At 47.4% G+C, this 21,888-nt stretch overlaps 1 protein-coding gene and 1 long non-coding RNA gene across 4 annotated transcripts in view; one reads left to right on the top strand and one right to left on the bottom strand.

Moving 5' to 3' along the window:
- The window catches only part of KLF3 (Kruppel like factor 3), a 36,004-nt gene extending 17,330 nt beyond the window's left edge, over nucleotides 1-18,674 (bottom strand). Inside the window, 2 exon segments of one of the 3 annotated variants that reach the window (NM_001134352.2) lie at nucleotides 2,914-3,009; nucleotides 18,381-18,674. In NM_001134352.2, the coding sequence (NP_001127824.1) occupies nucleotides 2,914-2,970 (57 nt within the window). In that variant the 5' untranslated portion in view covers nucleotides 2,971-3,009; nucleotides 18,381-18,674. 3 annotated transcript variants of the gene reach the window in all.
- LOC100510918 (uncharacterized) overlaps nucleotides 18,223-21,888 on the top strand; it is a 187,783-nt gene continuing 184,117 nt past the window's right edge. The window contains 1 exon segment of the long non-coding RNA NR_045041.1: nucleotides 18,223-18,697. This is a non-coding gene — a long non-coding RNA (uncharacterized LOC100510918).

The following is a 21,888-nucleotide window of genomic DNA, read 5'->3' as shown; positions in this document are numbered from 1 at the left end:
ACCCCCACCAGGGCTGGTAATGGGTTTACTTTTCCAGAAGATCCGTTATTAAGAACAGTTCTGCCCCTGTGGTAACATGCATGCAAGTGTTCAGACCTCCTCGCTGGTGGCTTCCTGTCACTGGAGTGGGAGACGAGGGTCTGGCCCAGGTGCTCGACCAGCAGTGGCTGAAGGGAGGCCTCCGCGTGCTCTGGGAGCCAGGTTTTACTGCCGACAAGGCTCAGGATGATACCAGTTCTCTGTTCTCGAAAAAATGATTTTAAGTGCCATGCGGACAAAGGCACGAGGTCTGGATAAATTTTCCAATGCTGTCACTTTATAGGAAAGTGAGAATTACTAGCTTCTTACTTAGTGGGACATAGTTTTGGTGAGCTTGCCATCCCGAGATGGCTTCAGTGCATGGCTCGACTGCACGAAACATGGGTGAGTCCCTGTTTCACTGTTCATTAAAATGAAAAATATGTGACCGTCCGTGACAGGGCAATAGCAAGTCAAACGAATCGTCATACTGAGGGTGGGGTTCCGAGTGCAGGAAGGCGCCCAGCATTTATAAACAAACTCTCTGGAAACAGCAAATGCCATGCCCCTGCATGCAAACGAAAGCAGAAGGCTCTCTTTCTACCAGGCTCAGCAAAGTCAGGAAAAGTTTCTGTTAGAACAGGGCAGAGAAGCTACTGATTTTTAAGCACTTCTCAATCTGTAAGGAGCCTGTTAGATGCCAATTTTCATTAAAGGAAAAGAAAAAAAAAAAGAAAAAGCAGTTTCTTTAAGAGTAAGCTTCCTGGACAACTACAATAAGAAAGAATAAAGAAATGTCTTTATTTCTCACTTCCTGAATTACATCCTTTAATTTTCAGCTTTTCGGGTAGTGCATGGGCAAGAACGAGTCCTTTACTGTGCATTTTATGTACACCTGCCATTTCGTATTTTACAAATAATCATCTCCAATTTTACAAATAAGGAAAAATTAACTGGAGGCTCAGGGAGCTGTGGATGGTTTTGCCAACATGGCATTGATAGCAAGTAGCAGAAATCTAGGGCGCAGAGGGGAGGCTGTACTCTGCTCCCTAGTGCTGCACCTTCGTAACAGGATGGACCATCCAGAGTCTTACCACCTACCTCGGGGCACAAGGTTGGGTAGGCAGCACGAAGGCATCTAAGAGAGCAATGGCACTGCCTCGCTTTCTCTCAACTGTAACAAGATATCAAAGAGGCAGACTGCTTCTGCTCTTCTCACTTTTTAAGAAAAGGGGGGGAGAAGTCACTCAAATGTTTCTATTCAAATAGAGAATTAAACCAAATCTTCTTACGAATGCCTCCTGCTTAACATTTAGAACATTGGCTTGAGTAAACAAAGACCTCAACGTTCAGGTCAAAGGAGAAATGAAAAAGGAGAAAAGGAATAAAGGAACCATAAATCAGGTCTTACACACTCCACCTATGAAGGCGGGAAGGGTAAAATTTGAATGTTGTTATGTAAAATCATCACGGTGCCCCTATTCCCCAGATGTTTGAGTTACCTGAGGCTGCACCGAATTAAGAAAAGGGAACTTCGTTGTAAGGACTGAAACTATCTTTTGGTGAAACAACCTAATTAAATTCTATAAGCATCAGAAGTTGCAGACTAGAGCATGAAGGAGAAAAAGACGGTTAATCGCAAAAATACTTCTCCATATTTTAACTCCATGTATTCATATAAGTTACAGCATTACAAGCACAACTGTTACTTCGAATTCATTTTATTTCCTTTTTTTTTTTTTTTCCAGTGCATGCCCCTGCACTTCAATTGTATGGTGCCAACTTCATTTTAGATTTAAATTAGGCTCTGGTGCCACATTCTCATGCTTGATTAAAAGCACTGGAAGTAAACTGAACAGTAAAATCCATCACCAATGGTCCTGCATCATTTATGAAATAATCACATCCTCCAGTACCAAAAAATCTATTCATAGTTCATGGATATAATTAATGAAGACACTGTATACATTAATTTTCCTCCAATGTGATCATACAATAGTTGTGGGAAAGAGGTTGATGAACATGACAAAACAAAGAACACTAGAAATCAATTTAGTTTTTTGATTAATAAAGTTCTTATTGCTCTTAGTCAGATACATGGTTATCCAGTTAGCGTGTGGGGAATGTAAATGTTATTTCCTTCAAGCCACTCTGACTTAACTTTTCACTATACACAGTGGTAAACACTTCACCGTTTAGTAATCTCCATGGCAACTCCATTCCAAGGGCCTCAGAGTGACCCCCCGTGTCTTGTATAAACAGTTTTGGCAGGAGGCTCCACAGCCAACGCATAAGGATGATCTAATTTTTGCAAGCGTGTCATTACCAACCTTCAGATGCCCAGCTCCAGCCAAGTTTCTTTCTCCCCCTTGTGAGTGTTCTTCCAAGCCCGTGGAAGAAAAGAGCAAGACAGAGCTGGGAGTGTGTTCCTTATTTTGCGTTCACTAAACCAGACAGATCCTCTCAAGTTCAACCAGCTTTGAAGTCAGACACTTCCGCTGTCACCCATGTCCCACCTTCACAGCACTGGTGTTGCCCCTATCTTATAACACCTGCCCTAATTACCTGGTCCCCGGTGGCCCGAGAAGCATGTACAGGGACCTAGCTCACAAGAAGGGTAGCTTAGCACGAGGGTGTCGAAAAGACAATGACCCTAATTCCCTCTTCTCAGGGAAATGAAATTCCACCCTGGCCGCCAAGTTCATTCTTTGGCTAGCTTCTCCCCCAGTCACCTGGCAGTCACAGCTCCATGTGGCTGAAACGAGTTTAAGCAAATCACTTTATTCTTAACTGTATTTTTACACACAAAAGGTCCAAGGAGCTTCCCACCCTCCACCCCCAAGTTATGACCACTTAGAATAAATAAGAAGAGGGGTTCGATTTTGGAAAACTTACCACCGAGACAGGGTCCATGGCCTCTTGCTTGACAGGGACTGGGTCAAACATGAGCATTCTTTTAATTATGCTTTCTAGGGTGCTCGGGTGTTTGGCCTAGAAGACAAAACAAGGTGTCTGTCTAAGTCTTGAAGTTACTTTCAACATAAACTAGTAAAAATAAAATAGACCATTTCTCACTCCCCTTCTCCATTCCTTCTTCTTCCCTGCCCTCGGAGAGGCTGGAACTTGTTCCCCTTGCCTGTGAAAGATACCATTTTATATAATTTACACCAGATTCCATGGTCATAACCATGTGAAAGCCAACTGCCATTTCTAACTCAAATACGTAAACTCCGACGTTTCTGGAACAATAGGTACAGCCCCTGCTGAGCAGCTAAGCTTGCTGAAGAGTAGGTGCAGCTCAACGGGAAGAGGGAAATACCTTTTCTTTTCCTCTTATGCTCATTTCAGAAAAATCAGGAAAACAAAACAAAACAAAAACAGGCAGGCAGAAGACAACCTAGAACTAACTATTGTGAATATTTTTCTTCTTATTCCTCCAAACCCTCTTTTTAAATAGATTTTAGCATGCATGGTATATGGTTCCCATAAGTTCGCTTGATGATTTCCTGGGAAACCGTTTCTTTTTCAGTTACGTGTGGTTCCACACCATCAAATCCAGCGCCACTGTGTGAACCCATCAGATTTTTAAACATTCCTTTTATGGGGCACTCAGGTTTGCTTCCAAAGTTTCACCAGGACAGAGAGCAGTGAGCGTCTTGACACGTATATCCTCCCGTACATCCCTCATGACCTTTTAGGATCAATTGTGTCAAGGGGAATTCTTGAGTGAGAAGCACGCACATTTCCCCAAGCATTTGCTGTATCATCCAGCAGATACTCTATCATTTCCATCCATAAAATAGAACCCGCTTCCCAACGTTTCTACCAGCCATGTGTGTTATCATTAAAGAAAAAAACCCCTCAAGACATTGCCACTCTGTTCATATAAAAATGGCGAACTCTTTTTATTCCGCATTGATTGAATTATTAACGATGCATTGTTTTCTTCTTTATTTAGCATGGACGTTTCCTCTTTTGCGAAATGCCTACACGCAGGTCTTGAGCTCCCCCTTCCACCTCTTACTGTCTTCTAAGCACTGTGTATATAGTCAGGCTATTAGCTTGTGTTCACTCCAATTTCTCCTCATTAGGAAATAAGCCAAGCTTGAGCTTGCAAAGAAACTGTCCATTCTGCTCCCGTTTGGTCTTTCTCTTCTTGTGTTATGCTCGTGTTACCCCTTTTCTCCTATGTTCTGGACTAGTTTCGCTGCTAGCGCTAATGCACATCAAACCCACTGCTCCTCACACGACAAAATATGCCCCGTGCTGAACATTCAGCCGCATCTCATTGGTCACGGAATCCCTGCCCATGTGCTACCCAGAGCTTCAACACCTTGCTCCTGGGTTTACCTCCTCTATTCAAATTTGGTTGACGTGTCCAGCACCTTGGTGAGAAGTGAGGTTGTTAACGATGACTTTGGTTTGGGTGGGAAAATGAACAACTTCGAGACTGAGTTCTACCTGAGAAAGGTCTAGAAATCCCTAGGGCTAGATTACTTCCCGTATTTCCGCGTTTAAACTCCTCATCCCCACCTCCATGGTAGCAATCCTGCAATGAGCACTAGGGGGTAAATGCACAATTATAAAAGCAATACTGTGTAGTTCTTGGGCCTCCCTGCTCTGTTGAAGACACACTGCCCTGGGTCTCATGACAACACGTGAGCATCATCATGAGCGCAAGAGAAGGCCCTGCCTTCAAAATTCTATCTTCCTACATCACAGGGCGTATTATAATCTACGAACGCAATCTGATACCAGGCTGCTCAAATCAATGGTGCTGCCACCCTCTTCTGTATCCCAGCAAGAACAGACCCACAGCCAGTGAAAAATGGATGATTTCATAATGAAGGATGAAAACCCCTTTTGTGTCCTGGGATCTATTATTAACCAGTTCCCAGCCTAGCAGCTGTACAGATGGATATGGGCCTAAGAATTGCTGTCCAGGGCCCCAGAGCGGACTGTAAACAAAAGATGTGAGATCGCCTGCTTATATCAATGAGGGCAGATAATTCAGCAGCCTTGACCCAGGGCTGGCCACCCTCCCCCGAGCCTTTTAAATTTAATTTACTCTTACAGATGCATCCACTTCACTAGACAGTGTCTTGATGCAAACCCTCCCCAAGAGAGGCACCCATATTCTCAGGAGTATAAAGAAAGAGCCTTGGTCTTGAGACTCAAGCAGGAGATCTGCACCCCATCCCTGCCACGGAGTGGGGAAGACTTTTTCACATGTGAAATGCAGAGCGGACCTCCTTTACCTACTTCCTAAAACATGTACCTTCAAGATTTTTATAGAAATCAAATGAGATTAAGACAAAATAGAAAAAACCCCCAACAAACCAAGCTCTTTTGCCCCCTAAGTCGTTCATATCAATGGATATGCACATATTTTTGGATTGATATACTATACGCACAGCACTCAATTGGCTGACTTCGGGAACAATGCCAGGTGTCTGTCTCCTTGCTACGATCCCTGGCCTTAGAGGTCATGCTGACCCCACCACTCAGCTCATAAAGCCTTCACTGACTTTTGCAAATGCCTATAGCAATGAGTACCGAACCCATTCAGAAATGAACTACACATTAACCTGGTACGGCTTGTGTCATTTACAGACATTTATTAAATCCCTTTCATTCTTTAATTTTTATGTTTGAGTTAAATTTAAGGAAAGCAGTGCTCTGAAAGACCTACTCTTAGAAGAAAAAAAAGTGTCCAATATAAAGCATCCCTTCTAACACATCTTTTTTTTTTGTCTTTTTGCCATTTCTTGGGCCGCTCCCGCGGCATATGGGAGGTTCCCAGGCTAGGGGGTCTAATTGGAGCGGTAGCCCCCGGCCTACGCCAGAGCCACAGCAATGCAGGATCTGAGCCGCGTCTGCAACCCACACCACAGCTCATGGCAACGCCGGATCCTTGACCCAATGAGCAAGGGCAGGGATCAAACCCACAGCCTCATGGTTCCTAGTCGGATTCGTTAACCACTGCGCCATGACAGGAACTCCCTGCTTCTAACACATCTTCATTCATTTCTATTAAATACTTGTAAGGGTTTATTTGTCCAGAACTGTACCTCCAAGAGTAACTCAATCACTGATGATGGGAGAGTTCTCACATACCAATATTTCAGCTAATAAATGAAGAAGTAATGACAGAATTAAAACACCTTATTTTGAAACATCTAACTAAATAATGTACCACTGGACAATAAAAAGTCTGCAAAATTCAAATAGCACTATGAACAGAACCAAACTCGCTCTTCACTCACATGCTTAACAACAGCACTTTGCTCCCAATTTGGTAGCTTCTAAAATGACTGATTATACTTTAAGTGACAGTCACAGGATTTGGAAGAAGACATGCTATAAAAAAAAAAAGAAAAAAAAAAAAAAACAACCTTAAACAAGAGCTGCTTGGGAGTGGGGGCAGCTTTATACACACTGGTGTGCTCATTTTTAAATGTACTAATTTAATGATTAAAACTTTTAATAAAAACAAGAGTGAGAAGCTAAGCTAGAAAGAAACCAAATTTAGGAAGAGAATCAAACACATTAACACAAATCAGACTTTTATTTATTTGCAGAAAACATTTAAACTCTACCTACTGTGTCCATCTCTGAATAACCACTTTTGTGGCTAGCACTGACCTTGTCTTTGGGTTCTGGTCTGGAATCCGAACAGAGTAATAACTGCAATGTCCCCAAGGGGCCTTTCATATAACTAGGAAGTAACTCATGCACTGGAAGAATTGGGGCTCCTAAACTTAGTGTCTTTTGTTACGCATGGGCAACTCAGTGCTCTGCGGCTATTATCATCATGTTAAAAGAATGCTAAGTAAACTACAAACGCTGTGGAAAATCTATCGCTACACAACCCTGACAGCAGACTTAAGTAGAACCAGTAGGTGGCGCACTAAAACAGGTATAAAGACTAGGACCCAGGCAGTAAACTCAGTTTGCCAAAGTCAGGGTCTTTAAACCTATTGGATTTTAAACATGCTCAGGAATTCTGTTACCATTTTATGCGGGTTTCAGAGATGAGGAGGCCCCCAAATGTGGTTCCGTTTTTTTCTTACAACTATTTTCCAAACACTGAACACACTAAGCTCTTAGTTGCGTTTAACTAGCTTAGAAGACATACATTCCAAACTAGCAATCCCGGGATAACAAAACTGCACTTACAAGTGGAAAAAAAAGGGCAAAACTGGTTAAAAACAAACAAACAAAAACCTTCTAAGTTATCAAGTTGCCTAAAAGCAAAAATACAGAAACATCACCATTGCCACAATAATTCTCCATGGCTGGAGCAAATGTCATCTTCCCCAACTGTGTTCTCCTGGGAACGGCCAATACAACTGAATTTTCCTCCAGAAGGAAGAAACAGATTTGCCTTCACACTCTCTCTACTTATACTCCTGGCTTCACCGATGTCAAAATAAGGGTCAGATTTTTGCTAAAATGCACAGCCACATGTTTTTACCTTCAAAAGCTTTGGTGAATCATTTCCATGAAGTTTCAGAAGCAATAGAGTTCTGTCTCCCAGGTCCTTTCCAGCCCTCCAAGAGACCTACTTGACAGCTGCTTTATGAGGGTTCAAATGAGCTGCAAGAGCTCAGAAATACACACAGGCCTTAACGTCAGAGGAGGTTAAGGAGGTTGCCAGCCTCCTTTGAAAGTAGCTTGTCTTGAAGCTACAGCTCGTTTTATTACAGAACCGACCTTATAAATGACTACCCCTTCCTTAGAAGCATGATGCAGAGAGGGACAGAGAGAGGTGTGGAGAGAGAAATGCGAGTAGCTGAAGCAAAGTTTCTTGGGTAATCTCTCAGGATTTGCTTCTGACATTCTCCCTCTCAGCTCCTGGTTAATGCGCTCAAAGGGTTCTCCTCCAGCCCAGCCTAACCCTGCGGCTCCAGATCACCTGCCTCCTTCAAAGCACATCTGTTTCCCAGCCGACCTCAGCCAGGTGTAAGGAGAAAACCCAACACACCATCTGGAAGTGCCCCTTTTCAACCCTTCCAAAGGGAGGCACAGGAGGAAGCCACAGGAGGAAGCCTGTGCCTTCTCCCACCCCTTACCCCCCCTCCCCCAAAAGGAACTTCAGAGAAAAAAGAAAAAAAGCAAATAATAATAATAATAATAAAAAGTATGAGTGTGTGTAATTCGTGGTCAGAAGGAGGATCAGGGCGGGCAGGCAACATCCCAGTAGCTAAACTTCCTTTCCAAAGAAACTTTCCTTTCTTCGCTTCTGTGCCCAAACTCTTCCAAGAGCTCCCAGGAGGTGAACATTTAATGGCAGCTCCCCTGGCCAGAAATACGAGGGCCTGGGCAACAGATGGAAGCAGGCATGTCTCAGTTGGAGCCTGCTTTCGGAACAGCCCAAGGCTGGCACCTACCTGGAGAGGTGTCTCGTTGTCATGTCACTTGGTCATTTGCTCCTACCTCAGTCTTCTATGGTTGGTTTGAAAGGAGAAAAAAAAAAAATTCCATGTCCATTTCTCAGTCCTGGCCCATCAGAAATTAGTTATTTTGCATCAAAATGTTTTGTAAATGGGAAAGAAGTTAATTATTTAGTTTCAGATTAAATATAATGATCCATGAGCAAACAATCCGCCCTCTCTCCTCTCTCGGCTAACAAGCCACCCAATTTTACTTTCCTGCCTCCACCCATCTGCTCCACCCTATGGAGGGTTGCCAAGGCAGTCCAACTTGTCCAAACAGGACATGGCTTCAGATAAGATTCTGCCCACACCCTGTGCTTCGGAAAGACCAAGTGAAGCAATTGATTCTGCATGTAAATAAGGACAGGTGCAAAGGTAACAACCAAGCAAACTCCCTACACATTTCCAGACTGGGGCCCCAGGAGAGTGGGGGCGGCGGGGGGGTGCGGAAGGCCAAGCCCATACCCTGTAGGTAAACTCTCAAGTTCTGTGCCACCTAGTTACTGGTACACCTCACCTTTCAGAAAGAAATTTTAGCAAACCCCAATCATTGTCCCCAGGCAGGTTACATCCTCCTCCGTTTCCTCCTTCACGCTCTCTGACGGATTTTGTCTTTTAGTTTTGAGGGCCAGCAACCCCAACTCGCTTGAAAAACACCCCTGATGTGTACTCCTGCTGGGTACATGTCTTACAAGGCCTGCTCAGCCCTGACAATTCTCTTCTGTGAAGCGTTATATAATCAAATCCAGAAGGGCTGCGTGAGGCCACTGCCTGCCGCCTCTCCGGGTGCCCTATCACTGGAGACCCACCCCACTCCACCCTAAGGGGCCTCCACCCATGGGGCCCCACCCTGCAGGGAGTGGGAGGCTGGGAGGGACCAATTGGCTCCAGTCAGCTGCCAGTTCCTGGAAATTCCGGCCTGAGCAGAGATGGCTGGAACCTTGAAAATAGCCAGAAAGAAGTGGGGGTATTTCCTCCAGCTCCTGAGGATGCTCCATGAAAAGTTTATCTCGGAGCCACAGAGCCTCTGGATGTGGATGGAACCCTGAGCTAACATCGCCCTCTCCCTTCAAAAATAAACAAACAAAAAAGCACTTTGAACCGCAGCTGGTAAGAGAATGAATTCAACGTGTCCAAACCCAAATCCTCCTCCTCGCTCCTGTCCCCAAAAACCTGCCCCGCCCCCCACTTGCCTTTCTGACCACTCACCATGGAAACCTAGAGGGCATCTTTTAAGCCTTCCTCACCAACTTTTCTCTGCCTTTCTACTAGTGCCGCCCTGGGCCAGGCCCTGGGTGCCCTGGGGCTGTGTTACTGGCACCTCCCCCCTGCTGGTCCCTGGAGCATCCAGGCCATCCTGACCCCCCCCCCCCAGGGCAGCCTACATGTCTCAAAGCCCTCTTCTCAGCTGGTCTTTGCCAAGCTCCCAAAGCTTCCTCCCAGGGGAACCCCGGGACTTGCAGAGCGGGCTCCAGCACCAATGCTTGGCGGTGCCCCCTTTCCTCTGCTGCCCCCTGCTCCACCAGGGCCCTCCAGCCGGCTGCCCCTGGTTCCCCTTCCCGCCCCCCAGGCCTTTGTTCATTTTTGGCCCTGATGCTGGGCAACCAGCATGGAATGCCCGTCCCCTTCCGGCTTATCTAAATCCTCCTAATTCTTCAAAGACCAGCTCAAGGCCCTCCCCGCTCTGTGCAGCCAGCTGATTGCTCCTGGTCCATCCAAGGCCGAGGCCACCCCTTCTTACCTAGGTAGGCTGGGCCTTGCAGCTTCCCAAAGGCTCTGCCCCAACTACCATCTGGACTGGGAGCACCTGAGGACAGGGGTGCCTCCCTGCTCCCCCCCCAGAAGATCAGGCGTTCCACTACATTTTTTTTTATCAGGTCTAAGGAGCAAATGAGACAGCACCCAGCCTACAGGAGTGCCAGTCACTTCACTTTCCCTCTGAATGCACTTGAAACCTCCCTTAAAGAAGTCATAGGGCTGAGGGGGTCTGACCTAGAGGAAACCCATTAAACCAAACTTCCTCAAAAAAAGGTATTGCTGCCAACCTGAACCTTGTCTGTTCAGGGTCCTCCAGAGACTGTACCACCATCACCCTCAGTTTTTTATTACCCGCCCAGAGAGATCTTCTAAATAAGTCTAGTGACAAGGTCTCTACTCTGTTTTAAAACCTAAAATGGGAGGGGGGGAGACAAGAGAAAAGATGCAATTTCAAGGAGGGTGAGTGTGTGTAACTAAACACTAGGCTTTTGGGGGATGTTTTTATGGCAACACTCAGGGCATATGGAAGCTCCCGGGCCAGGGATTGAATCTGGCTGCACCCCTGTCCTCAGGTGCTCCCAGGTCCAGATGGTAACCTATGCTGTAGCCATGACATTGCTGGATCCTCTAACATCCTGCGCCAGGCTGGGGAGCGAGAATCCGATGCTCTGCAGCCACTCCAGCCACTGTGGGTCAGATGCTTAACCCACTGCAACAGAGAGGGAACTCCTGGTTTTCTGTTGTTGTTTTGGCCATGTCTGTGGCATGGTTAAGTTCCCAGGCCAGGGGTGGAACGCATGCCACAGTGGTGACTCTGAGCCACAGCGACGAGAATGCTGGGCGCTTAACCGACTGAGCCACCAGGGAACTCCTTATTTTTAAGGTTACTCCTATCAACCAAGGAAAAGCCAGGGGCTCAGTGATGTCACAGTTCTCCTACTGGTTATCACCACCTCCACGACTGGCAATCTCCAGGTACTGTTCTTTCCATGGACTCTGTCGTTCCATGCCTATGAGGTGGGAAGGTACTAAACCTCCCCATTTTGCTAATGAGAACACCAAACCAGGAAGGTAAAGTAATCCGCCCAAGATCACACAGTAGTTAACAGCTGTAGAGCTGGGGTTCTAACTCTTAAGTTGTCTGACTTCAAGGCTGATGGTGGGTGGACTTGGCCGGCCACTCTACTGCCTCCCCTGGCAGAGGACAACACACAAGAGTAGGATGCAGATTTCTGCAGATATGCCTGTCCATCCGGGATCTGGAACCAGGGGCAGTGTATTTACAACTCCTCCCCACGGGCCCCTGCTCTCCCTCTGAGTGCATGCTTGGACGCAACATCAAAAGACACATTCTGAAGGCCCCAAATTAGGCTATTATTCTTCCTAGCCAATGCACCTGCAATTGGTCCATAAAACCACTCAGAAAAAAAATTGGCAGCTTTACCCAAGTAAATACGGAAATCCTCACAATAACTGTACAAAGGTGGAAGGGTCAGGTCCTCATCCCCATTTTAGAAATGAGGAAACAGAGGAACAGAGGTGAAATGACTTGCCCAAATTCGCAGAGCCGGTTGGAGCTGCAGCCAAGAACAGAAGTGTGTCCGCTGCAGACCCAGGGCTCTTTCTGTTCTGCTTCAGACTGTGCTGGGGGGCCCACTGTGGGTAGGATCATCTTACACCTGGGTCACTCCTCAGGTGACAACAAGGGTGTGGGGTGCGGGCGCTGCCACGCTGGCCCACGTGAGGCAGTGCCATGGGGAGGTTCCAGTGCACAATTACGATTTCAAAATGACTTTTCAGATTAGATCACTCTGGACCTACTCCATCCTGTGGCATAACTGAGAATAATGACTGTATGCAATCTGAGATTAGCTCTAATGAGTAGGTGCTCAATAAATACTTGGGAGATGAATAAATAGATGGATGTCAGGCTACCCTTCTCACATGCTAGGATAACACGAAGGGCAAGGGCCCGGAGTGACGGTCCACCAGGTATCGCACAAGGAATCTGCCCATGGCCTAGTGAAGCCAGCCTGAAAGTCATCTTCTAAAACCTAAAAAGCCAAGTAAATAGGAAAACTTGGCTCGGGAGGCTTGGGGGATAAAAAGCCCTTTGTTTGGAGAATTAGGGGGAACAGGAACTTGATCACGCTAATGAAAGTGGTTTGGGGGTGCAAAGCTTTGCAAGGTGCCATGGGTGTAAATGTCAAGAACAGATAAAGGAGTGGATTTCAGTGATTAGACTCCGAGAACAGGAACTAGGAGAACAAGAGCGAATGGGCCAAAGAAGACAACCCCCCACACCTGAGCACAGGTCGCTCTCCAGGGTAGAACGCACCGACCTCGGTGTCCACTGGATGGCTTCTGGTTCTGGCCAAATTCCACAGATCTCGGTTAAGACCAGCTCCAGGCCATCCCTGGAGATCCCTAGGCCGTGCAGAGACTGGCAACCATCTCGGGCGTGTTCTGGGTTAAGCTGGGCTCTTCGAGGTCCTCCTGGAAGGGGGCTGTCTCAGGAAAGAGGGGAGGAGCCGGACCCAGGGTTACAGGGAATGCAGGGGCTGAAGGGCCACTGAACTTAAGACAGGTGGTCTCCAGCTCCCTTTAACCATTGGATGGGACAACTAATAATGTATTCAGCCTGCATGAGTGTCAAATAGCCCTAGGAACCTGCTTTGCTAGAGAAAGAATCTTATTATTAAATACTCTGACCCGTAGATATAAAACACACTGATAATTCTTTTTAATGTTCCACTCAACTGTGGTTAACGTTTCAGAAAAAAACACGGAGTCAGTTAAAAGGAGACAGATACATACACACACACACATATCCTTAAAAATATATATATACATATATATATATATATATTGCTGTGGGAGAATATAGTCCTAATTCTGGTTCAGAAAACTGTCTACAGCCTTGTGTCTCTTTTATTACCACTAAATTTCAAGGAAGGGGTGGGGGGAGCAGGGCTACCTCCTTTAGACAATGCTCTCCCTTATCAGGGCAGACTGCTGTCTGGTTTCCTGTCTCAAGCGCTAGCCTTACTGCTTCAGATGAGAAACGGGGTCTAAGAAAGGGACAGATCAGCGTTGAAAATGAAAATGCTAAACACCATCGCAACCCTTCCCTTCCAGCTTATTCCAACGTGAATTCTGACGGGAGTATTACATATTAGCAAACCAAATATTGATTGTTTTATGTCTCCAGGTAGTTTTTTTTTTAAAGCTAGAACCATTGGTAACTAAAGCACTTCGGAAAGAAACCCAATTTCCAGGATAATGTGATTCCTGGCATTTTAGGGATGAGGCTGCTTGTATTTACTTATTTTTCTTAAACGCAACTGGGTATGAAAACAGAGAGTAAGAAACACCACCTAAGAAAGCTGTTCATTTTATAGCACAAACATTGATTTGGACACACAAAGGGGGTGGAGGATGGAGATTAAATGGAATTGAAGGAGGAATGATGATTTACCTGGTTAAGAGAAGAAACTATTATCTGCCCCCCCCCCACCCTCTGGCACCTGCTCTTTTTTTTGGAAATTATAATAACTATAAGACAGGTACCATTTTCCCCCAATTTTTTTGGCCACACCCACAGCATGCAGAAGTTCCAGGGCCAGGGATTGAACACATACCACAGCAACAACCCAGCCCCTGCAGACTAGGCGGGATCCTTCCCAAGGCACACAGGAGAACTTCCCAATTGTTTAGCTTACATTTAAAAGCTTGTAGAATTCTTCCTGATAGAAATATATTAGGTCTTAATCATTTCTATTAAGCACCTCCCTCTTCCTACAAATAGGGAGGACAGAATGATTTGGGTTAAGCCAAATAGACAGGCTACCCAATCTAACTGAATTGTTTACAACTTTGGAACTAAAAATTAACAAAACTGCTTCGATTTGGGTTACTTATGATTTTGGTTTAAAGACCTCTTGTCCTATAAGCAGCTTATTAGTATTTCAAGTTTGCTTCCTCTAAAGAAGAAAGGAAAAATGTGATTAGAAGTTTCCAAAATTCCCTTCTTTTCTTCATGGAAGGTTGTCAGTATCCTATTATTTGACCCCAGTAGCTTTCTTAATATCATCTTGTGTATTTCCTTTTTATCCATCAAGAAAAAAATGTGGTGGGGTGAGATGGGAGAACCAAAGCACTATTACCACTTTGGGGAAGAACGGGGCCTGATGTGCTACCTCAGCAACTCATTTAATTAATTCCATTCGGAAAACACAGTAGATAATTCCTTTAGATTTTAGAGAAAATCCCAAAATAAGAAGTTTAAAAAAGAAACTTGCCCAAAGTTTTCTTTTCCAAGCATTTCTTTAAATCTTTCTTTCTGGAGAACCAAGAGGGGGAGAAAAAAAAAAAAGTGTGTCAAAGTCGGTTTTAAAGAGTTAACCCAGCAATGTGCTAACTCACAACTGACAGAATACATCAAAAAGGAGGGAAGGGGAGACAATGAGAAAGCTGTTATTATAAAACAATAAAAACAAGAGCATTCTCCTTCTGTTTTCAAAACAGAAGGGTAAACATTTCCAAACTATCATTAAATAACCTTATTCCAGTTCTCCTTTTCTTTTGAGCTTTTTGTCTTAAGCCAGCTTGGAAATCAGATGTAGGGTAGTCAAAGCTTTGCCCTTAAAAAAAAAAAAAATTTATCCTAGCCTTTAAATCTTTGTCTTTAAAAAGAAATAATCCTGGAGTGCTCTCAGTATCTCTTCTGTTTTGTTTTAATACAAGATTTCTCCCTTAAAACATAAGCAAGACTTTCTGGTCAGTCTAAATTGCAGAGACTGCTTGAGTTCTCCATCCCATGAAGCCTCCTACGCCTTGCCTGTCCTGTGTGAAATGCAAGGGCGAGCCCCATCTTTCAGATAATGCTAGGTCTTCTAAACTGTAAGGTGGTAACCCTGTCCAAAATTGACAGCTTCAGGGCAAAATGCCTATCTCAAAACCAATACTCTATCCACCTCAAAGCAAGAGCGAAATGCAAATAAAACAAACTCCTTTAGATTTCTAGCCAATATGCACACACATTTCTTAAAATCACAAGTTGGCCATGATAAACTTAAAGAGGTAAAAGTATTTATTCACCCATATAAACACACTGGAAAAAAAGGGTGTATGTAAAAAGGTTAACTGACTTCTCATTATGACATAACACAGGCATCTTAAGCAATCACAAGTGTGTAGAGACATGATAACTCCCTGGGTGGGGACAGGGAGTTGAGGGGCAGGGACCATGGCCTGGTCTGGGCTACTGATCTACCAGAAAACAGCCTGAAACAGGAAAGAGCACACATATGCCACTTGGAATGTATGACGCAAACCCCAGCCTTGAAACAAAGAACAGGAAACAGCTCTGCTGGCTGTGCTGGAGAGAAAGCACAGAGAAACATTTAGCCGGCCCTCCCTGACCCTATATTCATGAGCAGCTGGAGTTTTTTAAGACAACAACAGGGGGGTGGAGGTGTTTGTTCTATGGGTGTGAATAATCACACCAGCTTTATACAGGGGACCTGCCCTATTTACAAATAGGAGCTTCCACATACAGTAAACATAAGTGAACATGTGATTTTATCATAGTCAAGCAGCAGAGACCTTCCTAATTAACACCAGCCTCCTGCCAATTTTTCTTTTCTTTCTCCCCCATCCCAATGGTTGGTCTTCAGCCACCAGCGAGAAATTCTGGGTTAGGGTAAAGACGACTGTTCAGCCTCAGAGCATCAAGAGGCAAATGAAGAGAGAACACTGCTGCTGAGAATTCAGATGACACTGGGGTCACCCCACACAACTGAAGCGGGACCAACTCTACAGAACTAAATTCTAAGACAAAAGGTGTGGAACATCTAGAGTCACCCTAAATTTCCACTATCTCCCTCAAGTGCAGACAGCTGCACATCTGTTCTCCATGTACACACGTCTACAGAAATCCACCTTATGAGAATGTGATTCTGTTCCTGATATTTCATTTAATCCAAAATTATTATGCAATCTGTACAATAGACTATCAACATTTATAAGACATCTTAAAAGGTCTACTTTCCTTTAGATATTTTTAAGGTAGCAAAATCCACTCATTGTCCTTTTCCCACTATTTCTCTTTTATTGTGTTAGCCAGAACTGCTGAACTCAGGTTTCCATTAGCAAGAGATTTAAGAATCTGTGTATAAACACTAACTACAGGTAAAAAAAAAAAAAAAAAAAAAAAAAAAAAAAAAAAAAAAAAAGAAAGAAAGAAAGAAAGAAAGAAAGAAAAAAAAAGGCATCACTGTGTCCATAGCAACCAGAAGACTGGGTTTTAATTTAGAAACTTTGCAGTGAAAAAAAACAATAGCTTTATCCAAAGCTATGTTGCCATGTTTTACATGTAACAAGGTTCTGTGGTCTAAGCAGCTACTTTTCTTTGTTATTCTCACTTTAGGATTTTTATACTTGCACTCTCATGACTTCATGCAAGCAGAATGCTTCTTGAAGACTATCTTCACTGAACTCACCCACAGTACATTAGACTGTTTTCTTCTAACAGTTCTGCAGCTAACCCCACAGACTGTAGAAATTGAGATATCAGCTTCTCTAGGGAGCTTAAATTAATCAAACATCTCATTTCAGGATTCTGTTAACAGAATAAGGTCAACTCCCATACTCCATGCTTGGAGCCAGGAAAAAACTCTTTCAACCACTCTTTGTTTTAAAAATACTATGAACTCACAAAATTTTGGAGCTGTTAATGTTATCAGATTGGGTTTTCCCTAAAAGCAAGCCTTCTCCTGTGCTAGGTGGATCACTCATGGATTTCTCAACAAAAATACTCCACAAATGCATACATAAAGCACTCAGAAAAAGACAGCACAAAATTGTTCTGTAGAATAACCTGTAAGGAACAACTACCCTATGCCCCCAATTAATTTTGCTTAATAATTAGAGATACTAAATTAAAATGAAGTCATAATACCACTCCATACTTTTCTCCATATACCAGACTCTTGTGAGAATCAATATATTTAGTGTCTTGGGTGACATTAATGGAAAGATGTATTCTGAGTTTGTAAAATGTTTATTTTAGTGAAATACAAGAAGGTGAGCAATTACCAGTTTCCGTTTAACCTGACTTAGAAAAATAAAAGTCCCATGCGCATATTCTTTATCTAATATTTTTGTATACTGCTGTAAAATTTAAAGCAGAATCGAGTGTTCCCTTTTATCTGCCAAAGAAGTCGTTATGACAATTCCAGGTATTGTCTGCCATCTCCAAGAAAGCCCTTCCGAGAAAGGCTAGGTCCCAAAGGTTCGGGTCCAGAGGTCCGTCCCTCGGTCCCCACCGGATCGGGTCCCTAACGCTGCAGGCAGTTGCCTAAGGCGTTCTCCGCCTCCAGCCACGCTGCAATCCTCGCTCCAGACACTGCGGCAGGTTCTCTCCGTGCCCCGGAGGAGGTCTCTCCAAACCTGGCCAGCTCTTTCTCCTGCCCCCGGGGATCCAGACGCCCTGGCAGCTCCCGGGCTCCAGGACCGAGAATGCGATGCTGCCTCCACTCTCAATCGCCCCAAGTTTCTTCCCAGAGGGCCTGCTCCAAGTTTGCTCCCGCCGCTGGTGAGCGGCAGCGCGCCCCGTCGGCAGAGGGGGGCGGCGGGGGGCGCAGGCGGAGGGCGGGGAGGGGGAGGGCGCGCGGTGGGGGGGGGACCAGATGGGGGAGAAGGGGGAGGAGCAGGAGCGCGCGGCCTCTGTGCTACCTTTTTCCAAACAACGTTGCCACACGCGGAGAGCACTGAGATTTCTGGGGCTTAGGAGGGAATCGCGAGAGAGCGCGCGGGCGGCGGTCGGGGGACCACACAGGTGAGCCCCCGCCCGCGCCCTATCCGGGGCCGCGGCGGGCGCCACCGGCCTCGCTCCCCGCACCCGCCGATCCGCACGGTGGCTCTCCTCAATCCCACACTTTCCACTGCTTCACCGGGGGCCCCTCCGCCTCGCCTCCTCTACCCCACCCCCGGCTGCGAGGAGCTGTTGCACTTTCCCAAGCCCACGGGAGCCCCCACCTCCGCGCTGCACCCCCAGCCCATTCACCGCGCCCCCCTCCCCCCAAAAAAAGGAAACCAGACGAGCCGAAAACAGGGGCAGCGGGAGTCGGGGCGAGAAGGAAAGGTGAGGGAGAGGGGACTTACTTTTCGAGGCGCGGTGCTGAGCGCTGCAGGCGAGAAATAAAGGCCCAGACCTGGGCTCCCTGGAGCCCCGCGGATGCAGTGGTGTCAGCGCTCCAGTCCTGGCGGCGTTGGCTCTGGCGGCCGCAGGGGACCGGGACGGGGACTGGCGCGCGTGCGGCGGGCGCGGCACAGCTCGGCGGGCGCTCGCGCTGCGCTCCGGCTCGGGCCCCGGCTCCGCGCGGCTCCGCTCCTGGCTCCCCTCTGGCTCCTGGCACCAACTCCGGGCAGTCACATGACGCCGGCGCCGCTCGCTCTGCGAGCCTCCCGGGGCTGGCGGGGTAAGTAGAGGCTGGGACCCGGGGTGGGAGGGTCAGGGAGGGGAGAGGGAGCCGCTGCGGCCGCCCGGGCTGGGCGGGTCCCCACCCACTTGGGTGGAGGCAGCCGCCGGAGGGGTCGGCGGAGTCACTCGCGCAAACACGCACCCCGCCCTGCGCCCTTCCCCCGCCACCCCCTCCTCCTGCGCCGCCTCCGCCCCGCCCCGCCCAGTCACCCGGGGACGGCCTGACAGACACTCATTATTCCCCGGAGCCGGGCGCCGCCCCGCCGGCCCAACCTGTCCCGCGAGGCGCGGCGCGGCCGTGGGGCTGGGCGTACGCGGCGCGGCCCCCGCCCCAGAGCCCCCGCCCCCCGCCCCGGAGCCCCCGCCTGGGAGTCCCCGCCCGCACCCCCTCCCGTCGCCCTCCGCCCCGGAGCCCGCGGCCCCGCCCGGCCTGGACCCGCCGCCGCGCCGCCGCCCGAGCCCGGGGGGAAGGAAGGGCGGCACTGGCCGCTCCGGGCGTCACAGGGCTGCAGCCCGCTGCGCCGCTTCCAAAACACACAGGCGGGCTCGCGGGCGAGCCGAGGCGGGAGACCCGGGCCGGCCGGGGCCATCAATCAGCCAGCTCCGGCGGGAAGGGCGGCCCCGGGCGCGGCGGGAAGGGCTGGGCCCCGCGGCCAGCGCGGCCCCTCCTGGGCCCAGCGCACACAACTCTCTTAAAGAAAAAGCTGAAAAAGGCACCGCTGGGGAAGCGGCGGGTGGGCCGGGGCGGCGTCGGGAGAGAAAGAGCGGCGCGGAAAGGGAGGGCAGCTGGGGGACTGCAACCCTAAAATGGTCCCGCGTTTCCAAGGTCATTCGCCATCCTCTAGAGCGCTTTCTTTGTGCCTTGGGGCTCGGAGGCCCCCGTGTTGTCTTCCCCACGGGGGTGCGGCCCGGCTGGTGGTGCACCGCCTACCGGGACTTTTCTTTGAAGGCCGGGATAACGCCCCCCCCCCCCACCCCACCGCGAACAAACTTCCCACGGGCCGGGCCTGCAGCTGGAGCGAAAAGGCGGCCGGACGCAGCGGCATTTGCTCAGCCGGGCCTGTCGGAAAACTTGGCAAACTTGGGTCCGGATCCTCCTGCCCGGAGGGAGAACTCGGGGCGAGCTGAGGGCTTGGCGCGGCGGCCTTTCCTTTGGTGTCGCGTCCCCGGGACTGAGCACAAGCGTCCCCGGGGCGGGTGGCGCCGGGCTGGGCGGGGGGGGGGGGGGGCTTCACTGGAGCCTGGCGGCGGCGGAAACTCACTTTCTGTGCAAACCGGGCTCCTGGGAGGACTTTGTAGAGCTTGGTACCAGATTTAATGCTTTTTGAGTTTCTTTTTAAACAGTTTTAATGTAAGAATGCAATAAAAAGAACAAAGGACAAATTGGTTCAATTGTTTTCGTCCTGTGTAATGTTTAAAAACGCCCCTGCTGCAGTCTGTGGCTTGTTATTGCTTCAAGATGTTTTAAAGACTCTTCAAGTTCACCATTCTCACTTTGATGCTTCATCCAGGCATGGGGCCACTTAAAACGTAGAGATACAGTGTATTCGGATACACAGTATTATAAAATTAGTATGGGTAACCTCACTAACCTAAGTGAAATTGCTTATTGTAAAAAATGCATATACTTAAAAGCCCACGTGGAGAACACCCAGAACTGACACTGGTTCCTTCATATGCCATCATGCTGTCCCATAAGATTAATGTTTAAAATGTAAAAGAATGAGGGTTTCGTTTGTTTGTTTCAGCAGAAGATAAGCGTAAGGGGAAAAGTTGGATTTGTGTCCTTTACTAATTTGCTGTTCATTGATCACTGACGTCATTAAATGTCTGATTGCATGCCTTAGATTTGCATTAGCTAGAAAGAAATATTAGCGGAGTTTCTGTTGTGGCTCAGCGGGTTAAGGACCTAATGCTGTATTTGTGAGGATTTGGGTTCAATCCCTGGCTTTGCTCATTGGGTTAAGGATCTGGCAGACGCAGTTCTGATCCAATGGCACTGTGGCATAGGCAGGCAGCAGTAGCTCCAATTCGAGCCCTGGCCAGACTTGAATTACATATGTATGCTGTGGCCAAAAAATGAAAAAAGAAAAATTTAGTGATGACTGATGGACATGTTTTTGCATTTCAGTGCCTGGTTCATAGTAGGGCTTCAAAAAATACAGTCTTCGCTCCGGGGACACAAAGTGGTGAAAACCTGAAGCCCATAGACCATGTTTTTTATGTTGCCCATGTGAGTGTGGACCCAAAGGCAAAGAGGGAAGTACATCTGTCTGAAAAAAGTGACTCAAGATAAGGAGAGAGTGATCCTAATATGAAAGATGCGGGAGGGAGGAGAAAAGTCATCAAAAATTTTCCTTAATGAACACATTGTGTTCTGTGCCCTGCGCGAGGCAGCTCAAACATAACTTGTACAAAAATGAATCCACCCAGTAAAGGACACCACCATTCCTCCAGATGCCTGAACCCTACCAGTCCCTAGAGGTCGTCCGGAACTCCTCCCCCTCCTCGCTGGTCACAGCCCTGTCATTCACTGAATGTTGGACCTCCTTCAGTCATTCCTCACTCCTTGGCCACTACCCTGGTCCAGCCTCTGGCCACCATGTCTTCCTAGTGTGGCTGAAGTGTGGGTAAGGGGTTGGAACAAAGGATAGGCATGCCTTTTTTCTAAAATGCAGACCTAAACATGTCCAACCCTTCAATGGCTCCTTGCAGGATAAAGTGCACGCGTTGACCTGGCCTCCACCTATCATTACAGACCCATCTCTCCCTCTTCGCCCTTCCCGCTCGTCTCTCCAGCAACCTGTGCTTCTTTCTCTCCTTTGCTTTCCTCCAGCTCATCTCCCCACCTCTGGCCCTTAACACATGCTCATTTCTGTAGGTGGACTAGCCTCCCCACCTGCCCCCCCCCACTCCTGATTTCCACTCTCATGTCCCTAAATTCTTTACATGTTGATTTTACTGATATTTTCAACAAAATTTCTCTTCTCTTGCCACCATCCCTCACCCCACCTTTGGACTAGTGGAGGTACTCCTTCTTGGCTCTCTGAAGGGACTCGGGTGTCACCTCTTCTAACACTTTTTATTCTTTCTTGTAATTGACTGTTTAGCTCTCTATGGCACTGAAATAGAAACTCTGTGAGGCCCTGGACCTTGTCTTTTTAGCAAAATCATATTGCTATAGCCTAG

The sequence above is a fragment of the Sus scrofa genome, chromosome 8, assembly GCF_000003025.6.
Source record: "Sus scrofa isolate TJ Tabasco breed Duroc chromosome 8, Sscrofa11.1, whole genome shotgun sequence".
Taxonomy (NCBI): domain Eukaryota; kingdom Metazoa; phylum Chordata; class Mammalia; order Artiodactyla; family Suidae; genus Sus; species Sus scrofa.
Note: the sequence above shows the minus strand (reverse complement) of the source record. Positions and strands in the feature narration are given on the sequence as shown.